The 14049-nt window shown below is 40.9% G+C and overlaps 1 protein-coding gene across 3 annotated transcripts in view; it reads right to left on the minus strand.

The window, feature by feature from the left end:
- LOC140995937 (transducin-like enhancer protein 4) overlaps nt 1–11689 on the minus strand; it is a 32753-nt gene extending 21064 nt beyond the window's left edge. For all 3 annotated transcript variants that reach the window (XM_073466111.1, XM_073466112.1, XM_073466110.1), the window contains exons 1-4: nt 11279–11689; nt 10843–10940; nt 8967–9030; nt 8755–8799 (exon numbers count right to left, since the gene is read on the minus strand). In XM_073466111.1, coding sequence (XP_073322212.1) covers nt 8755–8799; nt 8967–9030; nt 10843–10940; nt 11279–11323 — 252 coding nt within the window. In that variant the 5' untranslated portion in view covers nt 11324–11689. The remainder of the gene's footprint in view (nt 1–8754; nt 8800–8966; nt 9031–10842; nt 10941–11278) is intronic.
- Between the last annotated feature and the right edge of the window lie 2360 nt (nt 11690–14049).

The following is a 14049-nucleotide window of genomic DNA, read 5'->3' on the forward strand; positions in this document are numbered from 1 at the left end:
ACAAAAACACATGCTAAGTGACACACGGGGGTACACATTACCTGCTTTGTTTGTAAGATCACATACGAACAACTAGAAAATCACAAAGTCTTTCCTCAAGAGAGGTCATGTGACCTGCAAGCGCGATGATCAGACGACTCTGGGGCTCTGATTTGACAAATGATTTGACTTACAGCAGTATTTTTCTTTTTCTTCTGGTCGTACAAACTCAATAAAATGTTACGCAGCAGGACACAGTTTGACCCACGGGCTAAAATAACATTGGTGAAGCAAAAACAACCGGATGCTAACTGCGCCTATGGATGTTAGCATAAAGGAAGCTACCTCTTTAGCCCTGACCAAACGGCAGAATCTTCTGGGGGAGTTTGTCACCGTTGTTTAAAAGCCGTTAAAATCTCCTCGCAGAAACTGTCTCAAGGTTCTAAACCCTTCCTCCAATTTTGATGTAAATACCCTCAAATTAAAGCTGAAAGTCTGCACTTCAATTTCATTTCGATTATTTCATTTCAAATCCACTGTCGTAGCGTACAGGGCCAAAATCATTAAAATTGTGTCACTGTCCAAATATTTCCGGACCTAACTATAAATTAAACTTGAGCCCTAATCAACTAATCATTTCAGCTCCATGGTGCATCAGTTTCAAATAACAGGCACCTTTTTATAAACGTATTGTTGAGTTTTCGGGGTTGCAGACGTTTTATGTCTGACTTTATCTTTACTGGGGCAGAAGGTTCGTGCTCTGCCAAAGAAGCAGCAGCAGCTCTGATGAAGGTTTTACTAGCCATGAGAAGATGCTGCAGAGAAGAGGGGCGGCTAGAAAAGGCAGCCATGTCGTCCAAAGACAACAGACACACGCAAAACAAAACAAAAGGGCAGAAGCATGGCTTCAAGCTGAGGCTTATCCACTCGTCAGACTCTTCAAAGACACTCAAGAGGTTCCACTCAGTACACTGATTCATTCAATGTTTGCACTTAATCATTCACTTATTGACAATTATCTCATCATGTCAGAAAATACCCCAAAACATCAATGACATCCAAAGGGATCTGATTCTTTCTGCTGATGTACTTTTATTGAATATACTGCTGTGCTGACATTTAAAGACAATACATCAGAGGCCATGAATGTAGTCTTTTTCAGGATGTCTGTGCACCAACTATCAGCAGAATTAGGGGGCCCTTTCAGGTCAGGCAGATTGGGAACCAGAGGCAGGGCGGCAGCCGCTCACACTCCCACAGACAACATAAAACACTGACATTTTCATTCTATATTTAACGTTTACCCTTGCTGTGCACACATGCCCTTTTTCAACTCCGTTCTGCTTCACATTCATACACACCGGGGAGCTGCCCGCTACATATCAGCCTCTGAGAAACTTCACTGTACGAGTTAGTTGGGGTTAAGTGCCTTGCCTTAGTGTTAGGTGTTGAAGGCAATGGAGGCTCAGTATTTTACAGCTGCGAAATGAGTTGTTGATCCTCCAACTTCTATGAATCTGCTACAGTGGTGAGCATCACACTGTATGAGCTGTTTGGATATAAGAGGGCTGCCAAGCAACACCAGAATTAAAACAAAATCTCCTATCAAGCTCCCAAAGTTAGCCAAAACATACCACAGGCCACATCAGTGATGGTATGTTTTTAAAGTTTGAGCTCTTTAAGTGTTATTATTGATTTTAAAGGAAATGAGCAGAGAGGGATGGGGAATGACCAAACTGTGGAAGTTGTTATTACACAGTCAGCACCTGAAGCCATTAAGCCACCAGGGCGCCGCAGCCACAGCTCTACATGTTTGCAAACCATTTCTAAATGTAGTCTCTTTAGTTGAAACTTTTTGTTTCATTGTGTGGCAAAGCAGGGTTGATTCAAATCAATTTGAACTTTATCTGAACCAACCAAAGATGATTTAACTTTGACAGAAACCTAACTCTCACTGCGAATGTTCACACAGCTGTAGTGTCTGCTAATAATGGATGAAAACTAATGGCTGTCTGGATCACAACTGTATAATTCTTTTTAATGCTTTTAATTTAAAATGTATGTAATTTAGTACTGAAACAATGAGTTGATTAATCGATTAATCATTTAAGAGGAAATTAATTGGCAACTATTTGATAATTAATCAACTGTTTAAAGGATAAGTTCATCCAAATATGAAAATTCAGTCATTATCTACCCTACCGCATGTCGAAGGAAAGTCAGGTGATGTTTCGTAATCCAGAAAACATTTCTGGAGCTTCACAGCAAAACAATGTTCATTCTCCTAAAAAACTGAAGTAGACGGGGACTCAAAATTTCAAAAACAACCGAAAGAAAAACATAAAATGGCTCCATACAGCTTGTCTGGTGTAATACAAGTACAAATATATACAAAACACAAAACGTAACCTGACTTCTCGTCCACATGGGGGTGAGTAGATAATGACTCAATTTTCATTTTTGAGTGAACTTATCCTTTAATGCATTTAATGAAAAAATGTATGTAACTTAGAGCTGAAATGATAAGTCGATGAAATCTTCTATTTTCTGGGGCTGTATGGACCCAAATATGAAGCAGTTTCATCAATAATGACAATAATAATGCCAAGTCCTGCATGCAAACCACTAATACCATAATAACTAGAATGGTTTTATTTAAAAAGACTGTTGGACAAACATAGTATTGTCAAACTAAATAAGGATCCTAAAACTACTCATCCATAAAGATGCAGATCTCCTCTAACAATTCTACAACCTGAACCTCCAATCGATCCATTTTGAAGAGGTGACCCTGAGATGTTGGCACAGACATGGAAACAAAAGCAGCGGAGCAGAAAAGGAAATGGAGATGCTTTTCCAGGAGGAAACACAACCAATTTCAGGTGACATTTTACATCAATGGCAGACAATCGTGACTGTCGGCCAGAGTGCAGGGATGTCAGCCTATTTGCCCAACGCGTCTGTTCACACCACAGAGACCGAAAAGAAAAAGCAGGGCTCCTTTTATTTCCTGAAAAGTGTCCTGTGATTTGAGCAAACCTGGAGAATTTGTTTCTGCAGCGAGCAGGCCTTGACTTCGACCTGGACCCGTCGCCGTCTTGACAGTGAATAAATAATAAGAAATGGCTGGCCAGAGAGGCCTCTAAGGTTAGGACTCACACCCGGTCGATCTGGGGAGCTTATTGCGAGATTAGAGGACTCTGTGGTCACATAAAGCCCAGTAACCTCAGAGGCGAGATCATGTGCACTGAATTTATCTTTGACCCTCAGTGTGAGGAGCTGGAGAAATGTTCCTCCAGTTAAAAAAGAGAAAAATCAGTGAGCAGTCACTGTGCAACATCAAACACCTCATTTTATGGTTTGCCCCCTGTGATCAGATCAACAACATGCAATAAATGGTGTGATCTTCCTCAGCCATTGACTTCTAACAACTTCTGGCACTCTGAAATGTTCTATCTGAAAAAGGTTCGACTGCAGAATTTGCCACTGAATATGCTTTCATTATTTACCTGAGAGCACCTACTTGGATTACAGTACTCTCTCTGTTACAACAGGATGGCGAGCTAGCATAGCACAAAAACACCCCAGCAGTAACCACTTATCACAAAGATGTTGCCCAAAAGAATGAAAAAAACAGCTCAAATACTCCCACTCTAAGTCCTAACAACAAAGAAATTAGATCAGGCAGGAGCCCCGGAGTCAGATTGGGTCAGAGAGAAGATCAAATGTCCATCTCCCCTGTGGAGCTTTGTAAGCACCACATCAGCACCACTTTTCACCACCAGCTAATACACCTAATGGACCCCACCATATAAAGGCTGTACTCCCTTGTGACTGCATGTGTGTGTGAGAGGGTGTGTGAAAGACACAGCAAGATAGGTCGGGAGGGAAAGAGAGGAAAAACAAAGGGTGTTAGACACACAGGCTACAAACAAATTCGGCTAAATTAGCGCTTAATGTAAAGATTTAGTTTGTTCTTAATACAAATAATCAAAAACCTTCTATGATATGGTTTTAGAGTATTTTTTGCATCTTACTGAAGTTTAAAATAATCCCTCTCTTCCTCCAGACAGGGTTCGCAGTGATGATACCTGCTGTCTGTTGACTGTAAATAAGGGGACATTCAGTCTTGGCTTATTTATGAAACCAAAAATAAACACACCAGTGATTTCTTTTTGGCTTCTGTGTGGCCAAATGTCAAACTTTCACATATCTAGATATCTTCACCTTTTTCACCCAATTCACATCTTGCATGCTGCAGTTTGCAACATACGATCATTTCCTATGCTGTCCTATTTTTGTCTCTTTGACATATTAAAAAGAAAACACCATTCTTTAGACCTATGCGTGAAAAAGAGATTATCTGCAATTCGTGCGCAGCAGTCATATGTGAAACGTGATGTTGCCACCATTTGTAATCCGTGTGTAGCGCTCTTTTCACATCAAATGAGGCATTGCAGCATAAACACCCCTGGATAGCACATTTAGTCTGCAGTGGTGCGGACTGAAGGAGATGCCAGAAAAAGCGCATCGACCGTGTGGCAAAAAGTTGAAACAGAATCAACTTTTAGAGAAATGCTCATGACGTTCAGACATGAAGATTCAAGGAGAACCTTGAAAATCATCTAGCACTGCAGTACTATTATCATTATTATTATTATTATGAATGGAGGAGTGACTGATCAACGTCATGATGAGCTTACCAGCGATGGGCAACCCTGCCACGAAAGACTACAAAAACATGAATTCATGAAGTCATGCAGTCGCTAATCGCCACAATGTCTGATTTGGTGTGAAAACAGTCCGAGCAACACTCAAATTGCCTTTATGAAACTGGCCCTTGGCGTCAGTTCAATTGACAAGAGATATGTTTTAGAAAAAAATTCAGAATTACACAATATTTTACAATCAACAGACAAAAAACAACTGGAAAAGGAAACTAGCGGGAACTCCAGGAAATCACTGCACCTGGCCAAAACATTGCCCTAGCTTGTCATTTTTACGCCACACACAAAAAAAATGTATTAATGAGCTTCAATTTGAATTGACAGATTTTATTTACCTTCGGAAAGAGCAAGGCTAGCTGCTTCCCCCTGTTTCCAGTCTTAATGTTAAGCTAAGCTAACTGGCCGCTAGCTGTAGCATCACATTTACCTGACAATTGCAGAAGTGGTTGGTATCAACCTTCCTTCTAACTCTCAGCAAGAAAATAACAAGCGTATTTCCCAAAATGTCTAACTAAATGTCTTTTGTCACTTGGGCCCGCTCAGATTAATCTTGTGACCCTTGTGGGGTCCTGACCCACAGGTTGGGAACCACTAAATTACACTGTTGTATTTTTCCCCAGCCTGCCAGCAATTTTACACTCCAGTTATATAAATAAGTGATATTTAATGTAAAAAGTGAATCTGAAGAAATTAAAACAGCTTTATCTGAAGGTTAAACAGGTCTGTCATTTAAAGGTGCCGGTGTGCTTTTACATCTCGTTCTCAATGCGTTTTATAGAAGTAAGTTCAAAATATTAAAATGCTGGATAAAACATTACGTGAGCAAAATCCTCAAAATGAAGCAAATGGCTCCCTGTCGGCTGCAGTGAAATGAGTTGTCAGAGCTGGTTGCAAACACTGCCAGTCTTCAGTATCAGAACGTCTTATTGAGCCTGCTTCCTTATTTCACCGCTCTCTCCTCCCGCCTCCTTCCCTTTTTTCTCCCCATCCTTCCTTTGCTTTATTCCTCTTTCAGCCTCACTAATTTGCAATTGATTAGCTGTCCTCTCTCTGCTCAGTCCCATGCTCTACACCCTCCTCCCCCCTCCCCGCCCGTCCTCTCCTCCATCTACGAGTCAATTTCTCTTTAACGAGGGCACCAGAGCCCTTCTGTGTAAATAAAACAGAGAGCGGAGCCAAAAATCAATGGGCTTATTACCCTCAGAAAATGCTAAACAAGCAATATTAGCAATTCGCCTGGTAGCGGAGGCTGACTGACTTAATGGGACTGAGGGCCACACACAAACACACACACACACACACACACACACACCTCACCCTCAAAACATCACCACCACCACCCTCACCCCCCCTCCCTTCAATCTCGGCATCCACTCAACGAGCCACACACGTCGTATCATCGCATTGAATGCCGTAGATGGAAGACACACATTAACGCCCGTGCACGCTGGCAAAAACGCAACCTGCACATCAAAATCATTTGCTTCCAAAACTCACACACACACACACACACACAAAAACACACACAGACTGCTGGCAGAAATTAGGGATTCACTCTCCAGAACTGTTTCCTGACAGAAATCATCGGGCCCCACACAGAGTCACAGGCCACATTTCACCTCTTTTAATTTTTTCTCCCTTTCCCCCCAATACATACACACTCTCTCTCACACACACAGACACACACACAGACACACACAACAGCAGACTGCAGAATTTATAGTAGACACCCCCTATTTCATCAGAGAAGTCTGATTAGTGTTCCAGTAAAAAGCTGCATGTGTGTGCAACACTCACACACATAAATACACACAAAGACCAACACACAGCCAAGTATACGTAAACAATATTTGAGCACATACACACACACACACACAAACAATATGCACAATTACACACATAGTACACACAGAACTAAATAAACAACCACAGTGTGCATACAGACAAATACACACAACACACACACACACACATACTAAGCAAACATGTACGGTATACATACAGGCTGTTATACGGACATCCCATCACACACACACACACACACACATGCACATGCAGCAAAGTAAACACACAGTATAGAAATACACAAATGGAAAATAATACACGCAACAAGACAAAGGCCAAGCATTTATCACTTCCCCTCACAACACACACACATTCACACACTTCACACACACACACACCGTGTGTGTAGCTGGTTAGCTGTGGCCCATTTAGCCTGGCAGCTGATGTGCGGTTAACACAGACATTTATGCTAATGATCCTCCATGTTAAAAAAAGGCAGCAGTAATGTAAAGGCTCGTTAAAGGCCAAATCCTCCTTCACTCGACTCATTTTTCAGCCCATTTTCTCATTCAATTAAACTGATGAAATCATTATTCACACGAGGAACGACTGCTCGGCCTCACCAGGCAACACATCTGTGAATACGTCGCACTTCAATATATATTGTGGGACGGTTACACAACACTAGCACCAGTTTGTGCCTCGTATGTTTTATCTTTACATTCAACTCACAGACAAATAAATACCCAGCGATGTTTAAAAAACCCAAAAGGTTGCTCAATAAAAGTTACCGCTGTGCTGTCCGGGATCTTCAAAGAGTCCTCTAATCATCCGGATGAAAAAATATTCTGCATGTTGCACTCTTTCTCAAGCTGCCACTGTATTTTATGGTTGCCAGAAATGACTGTTTTTGTGACAAAATAAAAGCAAAATAAAAGCAAAATATTAACCCATTATTTTATCTAAAAATGTTAAAGATGCACTATGTAGTTTTGGGAAAGAATCATCATTGATTGATTTTCATGATGATTGACAGGTTTCTATATTGTTATTACTGCTTATATTTGCAGGACCCTCTAAGTAGCCACCTGCCTAGCTGCAGACACCTTATTTCCCTCTGAGGACAGCTTGTTTATTCAGTTATGGAAAGATTTTCATCAAATAAATATTTCTGAGTTTGTATTATTACCTTATTAATATTGTAAATATTACCTTTGTCTGAATTTCTTTCTCAAAACTACATAGTGCACCTTTAAATAATGTAAAGGAAGATCAACAAATGCCAATATTAATGATTATTTTTATTTTGGTTCACCTTGTGAAAACTCAATGAGGAAATTTGTCATTAACAGCTATCGTTTTTGTTTGGATTAGGAAACACGTAGTGTTCTGCATGATAAATCTTTTTTAACGGCTTATTCAACACAGATGGGTAGAAAAGTCTTTGAGGATTCTGTAAGTCGTCAAAAGAGAAGAAAAAAAAGACCTTTAGTATTTTTTCCAAAGATCATCAAGGAGATATTAAATCTGATGCGTAGCTCTACATATGTAATGTGATATAATGTAGAATATCACTGGCAGAGAAAGAGGCAAAGATAATAAGGAGGTAAAAACCGTGAAGATGTAGGTGTACTTGCAGAATTTAAAGGAGCATTGTGTAGTTTTGGGGAGGAAATTCTAAACAGAAGAGAGAGATCTTCATTAGCTGTTTTTTTATGCCTAAACAAAGTCTTTGTTTTCATGTCTGAATAAACTAAATGAACAAACTGACCTTAAAGGACAACACAATAAAAACAGTGTTCTGGGGACCTTATTTTCCTCTGAGAACAGCTTGTTGATTCAGTTATGGAAACTATAAATATTTCTAAGTTTGTGTTATCACCTCATTAATATTTTAAATATTGAATTCTGAATTTGAATTTCTTTTCCAAAATTACATAGTGCCCCTTTAACAAAAACATCAATAAGATTTCGTATGAAATGAGAAGCCGAACTGGAAAAAAAAACATTTTGAAATCTGAGATACTTTGATTTTAAATTTCTAAACTTCCATCAGCTGACTGCAGTTTGGTCTTTCTAGGTGATGACATGGCAGCACTGGTTGTGATAAAGAAATCCAGATTAAGACGATTTTGTAGTACATATATTGCAGGATTCAACAGCAATTTCAAACCAAGAACTCGTGTTCCTCTGACACTCACTGCGGTGTCGTTTGAATCAGTTCTGCTTCTTTTTAACATTCGAGCGAAAGAGCGCTTCCTACCTGTTTGTGCATCTCGATGTTCAGCCCGTATGACATTTCGTAGTACTGAAAAAAAACAACAATCAAAGCAAGGTCAAAAAAAGTTGTTCTCTGTTCCTCTTTTTTCGCATACACCAAAAAATACTCACACATTAATGCACACACACACACACACACACACACACACACACACAAACACAAACACACATACACACGTAATCAGTGAGACTCACCATGACATAGTGTCTCTGCATCTCAGTTTTGTCACTGGCCAGTTTCTCACACTCCAGTTTCAGACTGTGAGGCAGAAGAAAAATGTTGAGTGTATGTCATTATCAAACACACACAGACACACACACACACACACACACACACACACACACACACACACACACACACCACATTTAAAATGAAATTTAAAAGAAACATCAAATGTATCACTTTAAATTATGATACTCTACAAGATAACAAGTCTGTGTTAAAATGTAATCGTAGATGTCACTTTGCAGAACGCCGAGCCTGAAAGTGTCTACATCCTGTTACTTTACATTTGCATTTCTAAATTTAAGTGCAACGAAGAAACAGAAAGAAAAAAAAGGAGAAGAGTTGCTCAGATCACACCAGTTTCCCCTGCAGACACTTACTCAGCAGGTACACAGCAGTAATTAATGGATCAATAGACGACCACACAAACCTCATCATATATTCTTACAGTGTGAGTGGATGCCAAAACTGCACCATCGACAAAAAAGCAACCATATAATGAGGATCCATTTTACTACTGTGGTTACACAAAAGCTTAACTCTTTCTAATGTTGTGTGTTACTGGAAAGCCTCCACGTATTACCACAGGAAGCGTACGTACGTGTATTTTATGAGGAAATTGGCAGGTGTACAAAGTGGCGACAGAATTAGGACACAGACGTAACAATTACGGACATCTTTGCTTTGAACATAAAAGTTTGAATCTTCAATGCGTCAGAATACATGTAAACCTTCATTTCAGCTGGATGATGGTGACAGTGTCCAGTTGGTTTTATTTTGGAGGGTTTGCTCAGCCAATAGTGAAAATATTCAGTCCTTTAAATGAAGTTAAAAGATCAACAGAGGTCGAGATGCAAGTTTTTACACAATACTGGTGTCAATAAGTTAAGCTTTATCAGATATTTAAAAAACTGTTCCATGTGACAGGAAAGCAAAGAAACTTTTACTTTGCTGAATAAAACCGCCAAAATCTCTGGATTCAGTGTGCATATCTGACCAAACCTGACTTCCCTTTTTACCAAATCGGTGTCTCCCTGCAGTTTGGATTTCATGCGTATATGCAGCAGTCTGATCGCAGTATTACACATGCAGCAGACACTGTCCTTGCTTCAGCTCATTCAACTTCAGGTTTGGCCAGGAAACTGGACCGCTGGTTCATCTCACCAGGTGATTGGGCAATAATTACGTGGTGGCCAGAGGTGGGCGATTATTATGCATTGGTATCGTGCTTTTGGTTCTGCCCCCCGAGCAATGTATTTCACACTTCATCATGTCGGGTAAAGAAGTATTTCACACCACTTGAGCTCGCAGAGAGAGACGTGCATACCAAGGTTGATGGGGTTTACCTGTGGTTAGTCACCGGTGATAGATGAGGCCTGAGACAAATGTAGCAGCAGCTCTGCGAGGCTCTGAGGAGAATCATTTCATGGGATCTCCAGATGGATATTTACCTCTGACTAGAAATATTTAATTTCTTATTTAAACCCCTTAACAAAAAATCAATGCGTGTCTTGGATTTCGTGTCATTGCATCATGCATTTCCCAGAAAATGTTGGTCACACTGCATGACTGGAGCAAGGCAGGTCAGCATCCCAGAAATGACCCTTCTCCTCACATAATGCAGAGCTTTCAGTGTATAATAAGGTCTAAGGCTACACACTAAGGGTTATGTCACTATTGTTAATCTATTCATTGTTTTCTCAATTAATGGTTTGGTTTGTATTATGTCAGCAAACATGTAAATGAATCAGAAGTATTATATTAAGTTTCATTAGTATGTTTTGTCACTGTCTGATGATGAGCAGATGTTTCCATGCAGATGTTTTCCATCATTCAAACTCTCACCTGTGATACTGGGCTTGCAGGAAGTGGAACTCCTCCTTGATCCGGTCGCAGGACTCGGTGACGGTGAACTTTAACGGCTGTCCCGGCTGGTGGGGGACCTCGACCCAAACCAAACAGCGTGTAGGGAGGGAAGAGAGGAAGAACTGAGCCGCCAAAGTTCAGTGTCACGACACAGACACACACAGACAAGACTGTAGAATGACAATAGGCCTCTGTGATAAGGGTGGCCTTTTGGTTTCGGGCTCCTCACACGTTAACCCACGCACACTCACAGACTCACACATGCAGCTGCAGCAGTTTGACAATGAGCGCAATTGTCCGTGCGGGCGCGCAGTGGCACGGAAACTTGATCTAAACTGATTACGCATCAGGCGCGCGGCTGTTAATCTGCGCTGTTTTGACATACTGCCTCGGCTGCTGTTTGCTCTCTACTTACCGGATGCCGTGCCGGGGGGTACATCTTGCTCAGATCCCGAATCATTAAAAATGTATTGCAAAGTTCGTCCACATAAACAAGAAAACAAAATGTGCGAGCACGGAGCTTGAGCCGTGCGTAAAAAGGTCGGTCAGTCAGTGGCCGGTTTGCGGGCTGTGTGCAGGTTCCGTGAAGAGTGGAAACATCCTCGAACCCGTCTTTCTTTTTTTATCAAAAAAAGTCCAGTCAGTGAGATAACCAAAGCAGGAGTTCTCCAAAATCTCCAGCGCGTAATTCTGTGCGCACAAAAGCTCAATATTCTCCCCCTGAACTAACAACGAATCCTCTATTTTCTCTGAATTTCCCTACAAAGCATCGACTTCTGGCACATCATGACCCTGCTTGTCCGCGACTGAGCTTCTCCGCTGCGTCCCGTCGTCACGCATTTACCGGTTAATGTCCTGCAGCCTCCGTTCAATGTTCACATCCTCGCACAGCAGAACCGGCGGAGCGACCACCTCACCGACTGTGGCAGCCTGCCCCTGCGAAGCCAAATTTAGAAAGCAACCAGTCGCACGAGCGCAATTACATATTCACAACAATTAGAGGAGCCCGTACCGTGACGTCGGGACGTGTAGTTTAATTCATATTAGTCGATAATAAGCACTACAGATGTGCGTCGGCTGTAAAGAACTACAACTTCCCGGCTTCCTCCGCGAAGCCCCCCGAAGCCAATGGTGTGTGGTCTGAAGGAGGAGAGGCCATTAAAGACAGCCAATAGTGTTCACTCTGCGCTCCATTCTCCTGCCAATCATCGATATGTTGTCCAATCACCTCCGACATGATGAGAGTTATGCGGACACCCCACGTGGGGGGCTCAGGCTGCTACTAAAAGATGTCACATGGATTAATCTGGAAACTATCTGTTGACTTATGTGTTTTTTTTTATCGGGACATCCAGGCAGAGGCGAACATATGGCCCCGAGGTGTCTCGTGCTTTTCCTGTGTTTTTAATTGAATCGCCTATTAAAACAGTCTGCTGTTATGTCCACAGATTGCACTTACGGCCCTGCAATTAAATCCTCATTGAGCTCCGCTGTATGAAGCCCGCATCTGCCTGTTTGTATATAATGTAAATCACAGTGGGGTCGACCAAATATTGTAAACACTTAATGAACTTCAATTTGAATTATTATGACTGGCTGCAGGCTCATTGGCACTTTTCCAACCCCTTTATTCTGTCTTCAGGACGTGTGTGGGAACATATTTTCCAGGATTGTTTCCCTTAGCATACAGATTTTTTTCTATTTTCTGAGTGTTGGAAGAATTGTTGTTTTAAACGTACCAACATTTTAATAGTAGAAGTAAAATAGTATTATGTAAGATATTTAAAATACTGGCTAAGTACCAAAAGTTCTCTTCAGAATAATGTTTATTATAGTGTTTTATTATAATTGATGATTACTTTAGTATTAATGTGTAAATCACTTCACTGCTGCAGCTTGTAAGCCTGAGACTAACGTTAAATCCTTTTATATACTGCAGGGTAGCTACCAATGTCCCCTGATGGATAAATAGGGAAAAGGCTTACCTTATCTTAAAGGTGCAATATGTAAGAATTGTCCACCTCTCAAATTCATATCACCAGAGTAACCGCTAACTGCCGTGAGCTATTTCGCTCACTTAGCTGTGCAGCTAGCGGTCCGGACTGGGAGCTCAGAGTGGTATTACAAGAAAAAGGACAGGCCGAGGCTAGCTGGTTAGCATGCTAACTTCAACAGATATCTCTGCAACACAGTGCATAGGATGTCGTTGACATAATGTCAAAACATGTATTTCTTCGCATTTAGTTGATCTGAACTTATATATAACTATAAATTGCTCGATTTGAAATCTCATTGGCTACATGATGCATCAATTATTTGGAGGCTGGAGTGTAAGTGACTCAGAAGAGACGATAAAGAAGAGAGAGTGGGTCACTTGTCCACACGATCGCTATTTGGCTGTTGTAGGCTCTAGGCAGGGCTTAGTTCCTAGCTACTCAAATGAGATGTCAATCAAATGGGGGCCATCTCATCTCATGAAAAAGCGACAGCAAGCTCAGTTTTTTTGCCATTTTGTCACCATTTAATCAGGGAATACTGTGTTTTGGAATCAATATGTTACTGAAATGGATCTAGTGGACATTTGGCAATAAGAGGAGACAGTTTTTGTTGGAGTTTGATGCACTACCGAAACACCCGGACACTCTATTGGTGAGTTGGCAAAAACGCTGGTGGTTTTATCTCGAAATGGTTTATATGAATAGAATCACGGGAATCTAAGCTTTCTAATGACATATGGCGTGACTATACACTTAAATTGTGGTGCTGGTCCTTTTGCTTAGCTGTGTTTATATTGTTTGGTGACGCTTCATTTTAACAACTTAAAAATAGATGCTGATGGTCTTGTTTGCTTATGTAGGTCATATAGAGTATCAGCATTAAATTCAAATTGTTTCATGACAAGGTAAAAGCTCCTTGCAGTATGTTTAAGCAGGGTGAGTGTGAACCAAAACAGTTTTGAACCAGACAGCCAAACGATGAGCTGAAACTCACTTTAAAGTGTCATCAAGGCGAGGGCAGCTGCAGATTTGGGTGATAATACTCATATAGTTTAAACATTATTGACTGCAGCTCCTTCAAATCATGTAAAATGGCTTAAAGGAGCTAGAATTGGAAATACTTACATGACATTTTTGCATTATTTGACTACCCAGCTGCCTATTAGGGCACCTATTGCAGAGTAAATTG

This window comes from Pagrus major, chromosome 5 (genome assembly GCF_040436345.1).
Source record: "Pagrus major chromosome 5, Pma_NU_1.0".
NCBI lineage: Eukaryota > Metazoa > Chordata > Actinopteri > Spariformes > Sparidae > Pagrus > Pagrus major.